Here is a 3,357-nt window from a genome sequence, read left to right as displayed (position 1 = left end):
AAAACATAATATTTACATTATACACACTCGTTAAAACTAAAAAAAAATAATTGTTTCTGTGTTTGAATGGAAGGATATACGCTTGAGACATGGATTTTCATAACATTAGCATCATTTACAATCCCTTCTTCCATTTTCATACGGATATTTCCTTAATTTCTATTTTTTATCTGTTTTTCATTTCGTTATTTGGAGTTTTGTGAACATATTTTTGAATTTCTGTTTGGTTTGATGATACAGATCGAAATCTTGGGAGGATTTTGTTGATACAAGGAAGCAAAGCTAGAAAACAGGTAGAGTGAACTCTGCTCTCACTTTTTTGGAACCCTAGTGAGCTCTCTGAATTTTTTGGCTCATTTTCTTTCACTTATGTCAGATTTTAAATTATGTTATCATTTTTTGTTTGTTAATCTGTTGTGTTTTCATATTGTTTTAATGGAACAACGAGTTAAGTAGCGAGTTAGTATCTGTTGGCTGCCCTGCATCAATATTTTCATTTTTTTATATCACAATTCAGACTTATTAAGTGGTAGTGTTATTAGGATGAAGAAAGAATTTGTGTCAAGTATGAAAAGCAGTGCAAGAGGCTTAAAATTTAATCATTTTTTGCTGCTGCCAAATGAATCTTACTTGGTTCATTCAAAAATCTGGAAAGCAAGCTTATCGAGTTTACAGACAGTGATTGGGCAGGATCGGTTGATGACCGAAAGAGCACCTCTTGATATATATTTTGCCTATGATATCATGGACCTCAAGAAAGAAAAAAATTTGTGGCATTGTCTTCTGCAGAAGCAAAGTATATAGCTGCCATAGATGCAGCTAGTCAGGCAGTTTGGCTCAGGAGAATTTTGAAAGATTTGAAATTTGAGAATGACGAGGAAACAACAATTCATTGTGACAATATGTTCGCAATTGCAATGACGAAGAATCCAGTCTTCCATGCACGATCCAAGCAATCGAAATGCGACGTCACTTTATTCGATATTCTGTTAATCAAAGAAAAATATGCATGGATTTTCTCAAGACAGATGATTAGCCAGTATATTTTATGCAAAGAATCTCAAAATCGATAACTTCGACAAATTCAAGAATGAACTCAAGATTACAACTTAAGAATGGGTTATTAATTGAATTAATTTGCAATCTTGAGATATCAAAGTTTGACCGTTACCTTCTAGAATTGCCTAGGAAAGGATTGTCAAGGCTTGAAGAATGAAGAATTGATCTCGTGAGTGGTCATCATTTTAATATGGTTGACTAGGCTTATTTTATTCTAGATGTCTGTTTAACTGTAAAGTGGTTCTTCATGTACGTGAATTCAAGCTGAAAAACAACAAAATATAAGTGTGATGTAGCTACTCTCAAATTCACCCAAAAAAATTCATATTTTCTCATATTTTTACTCTTCCGCACCCAACAAATGTGGTACCGGAGAGACAGGCTATAACCATTCCAAGTCTTGTCTAAAATTAGACAAGAGTTGATGCGCAAATATGCTCGTAAGCGTGGATCACCAAGATGTATTCTCAAAGTTGATTTGGAAAAAGCTTACGACACAGTTGATTGGGGGTTTTTGCATGAGGTTCTCTTAGCACTGAAATTCCCATGTTTATTTGTTGATTGGATTATGGAGTGTGTTACAACGACATCGTACTCTATTGTGATTAATGGACATTACCACGGGCTCTTTTATGGGATGCGTGGCCTCAGACAAGGTGATCCTCTATCCCCATTACTGTTTACACTATGTCTTGAAGTACTGTCTCGTATGTTGAAACGCATGTCTCGATCACCGAATTTCAAATTTCATCCTCGATGTGCGAATCTTAGAATTACACATTTGGCTTATGCGGATGATTTGCTTCTGTTCTCGCATGGGGATCGAACAAGTGTATCAATGATTATGCAATGTCTACATCTCTTTGGAAATACGGCTGGACTTCGAATGAATTCATTGAAATCAAGCATTTTCATGGCGAGCGTAGATGAGTATTCCAAGCAAGATATATTGGAATCACAGGGTTCACGGTTGGGACACTGCCATTTAGATATTTAGGGATCCCTATTGCAGCGAGGAAACTTTGTGCCGCAGATTACAGCGATCTGTTGGACAATGTGAATAAAAAGGTTAGTTCTTGGCCTCGTAACTCCTTATCGTATGCTGGGAAAATTGAGTTGATTCGATCTGTCATACAAGGTGTTGAATGCTTCTGGTTATCCATTTTACCGATTCCTGCATGTATTATAAACTCCATACAGTCAATTTGCCGCAAATTTGTTTGGCCCACTAAGCACCCTCCTATTGCTTGGTCATCGTTATGTAAACCACTTGCGGATGGGGGATTGGGTTTGAAAGATTTGAGATCTTGGAATCGTGCCCTACTAGCAAAAACACTTTGGAATATTCACTCCAAGAAAGATAGCTTGTGGATTAAATGGGTTAATCACATTTATAGTTGTTTTGGAGGGGTGTGGAGTTGGAGTTCTAAACATGATGATTCGCCCTTGATCAAGAACATCTTGCTCATCCGAGATGAACTTATCCGAGTTAATGGAAATGAGGAGGCTGCTATTGCTCGGCTTCAAGGTTGGTTTAGTAAAAGTGGGGGTATTGCTAGAGCTTATGATTATTTTATTAAGGCTAAAGGGAAGTGGCCATGGAAACCTATATTGGATAAGAGTTGCATTATACCTAAGCACCGTTTTGTTCTTTGGTTACTTGCTCACTCAAAGCTTATGACTCGTGATAGATTGGGCTTCCTTCAAGATCGAAAATGTGTTCTGTGTGCGGAGGTTGACGAGACTATTACACACATTTTCTTCCAATGCAAAGTTTCGAAGCTTATTTGGGACAATGTGCGTAATTGGCTGTGCATGGACAAAACAATGGCTTCTCCCACATCCATACTACGAGCATTCCGAGGCATCTACAAAGGCAACTCCTTGTTGGCTAAAATGAGAGTTACAGCATTAGCGGCAACTGTCTATCATGTCTGGAATTTGCGCAACAGAATTATGTTTGATAATGAGAGGATAGACTTTGATGCTATTGGATTCAAGATCAAGATTCATACATATAGATGTGTGCCTCAGGCTACTATTGTCATGTCATAGCATTAATTTTCTGCTTACTATATCCCTGTCTGTTAATGGTTTTTATTTAGGTGCTGAATTATGATCTATTTCTATTTCCTGGGGATGCCCAGCGTATTTGTACTTGACACTTTTTACCTATTATATTGAATGTATTTCATTCAAAAAAAATAAATAAATAAAATTAGAAGATATTTTTTGGAAAGATTCCAGAAATATTTCTAAAGGCTACGTGCAGCCTTCTCCTCTTTCAGAAAGGCAAAA

The 3,357-nt window shown here is 36.8% G+C and overlaps 1 protein-coding gene across 1 annotated transcript; it reads left to right on the top strand.

Moving 5' to 3' along the window:
- The first annotated feature begins 1,483 nt into the window (after positions 1-1,483).
- LOC142505344 (uncharacterized) lies at positions 1,484-3,114 on the top strand. The gene is made up of 2 exons (XM_075618297.1): positions 1,484-1,715; positions 2,021-3,114. Exons 1-2 carry the CDS (start codon positions 1,484-1,486, stop codon positions 3,112-3,114), a joined length of 1,326 nt encoding a protein of 441 aa, XP_075474412.1.
- The last annotated feature ends 243 nt before the right edge of the window (positions 3,115-3,357 follow it).

Source organism: Primulina tabacum, chromosome 1 (genome assembly GCF_025594145.1).
Source record: "Primulina tabacum isolate GXHZ01 chromosome 1, ASM2559414v2, whole genome shotgun sequence".
NCBI classification, from domain to species: domain Eukaryota; kingdom Viridiplantae; phylum Streptophyta; class Magnoliopsida; order Lamiales; family Gesneriaceae; genus Primulina; species Primulina tabacum.
The sequence above is the reverse complement of the archived record's forward strand: the minus strand, read 5'-3'. Positions and strand labels throughout refer to the sequence as shown.

Excerpts from the sequence above, each read along its gene's own strand:
- LOC142505344 (XM_075618297.1), top strand. The coding sequence starts at position 1,484 with ATGCGCAAATATGCTCGTAAGCGTGGATCACCAAGATGTATTCTCAAA. Across the intron at positions 1,716-2,020 it reads GATGCGTGGCCTCAGACAAG|GGTTCACGGTTGGGACACTG; the intron begins GTGATCCTCTAT and ends TTGGAATCACAG.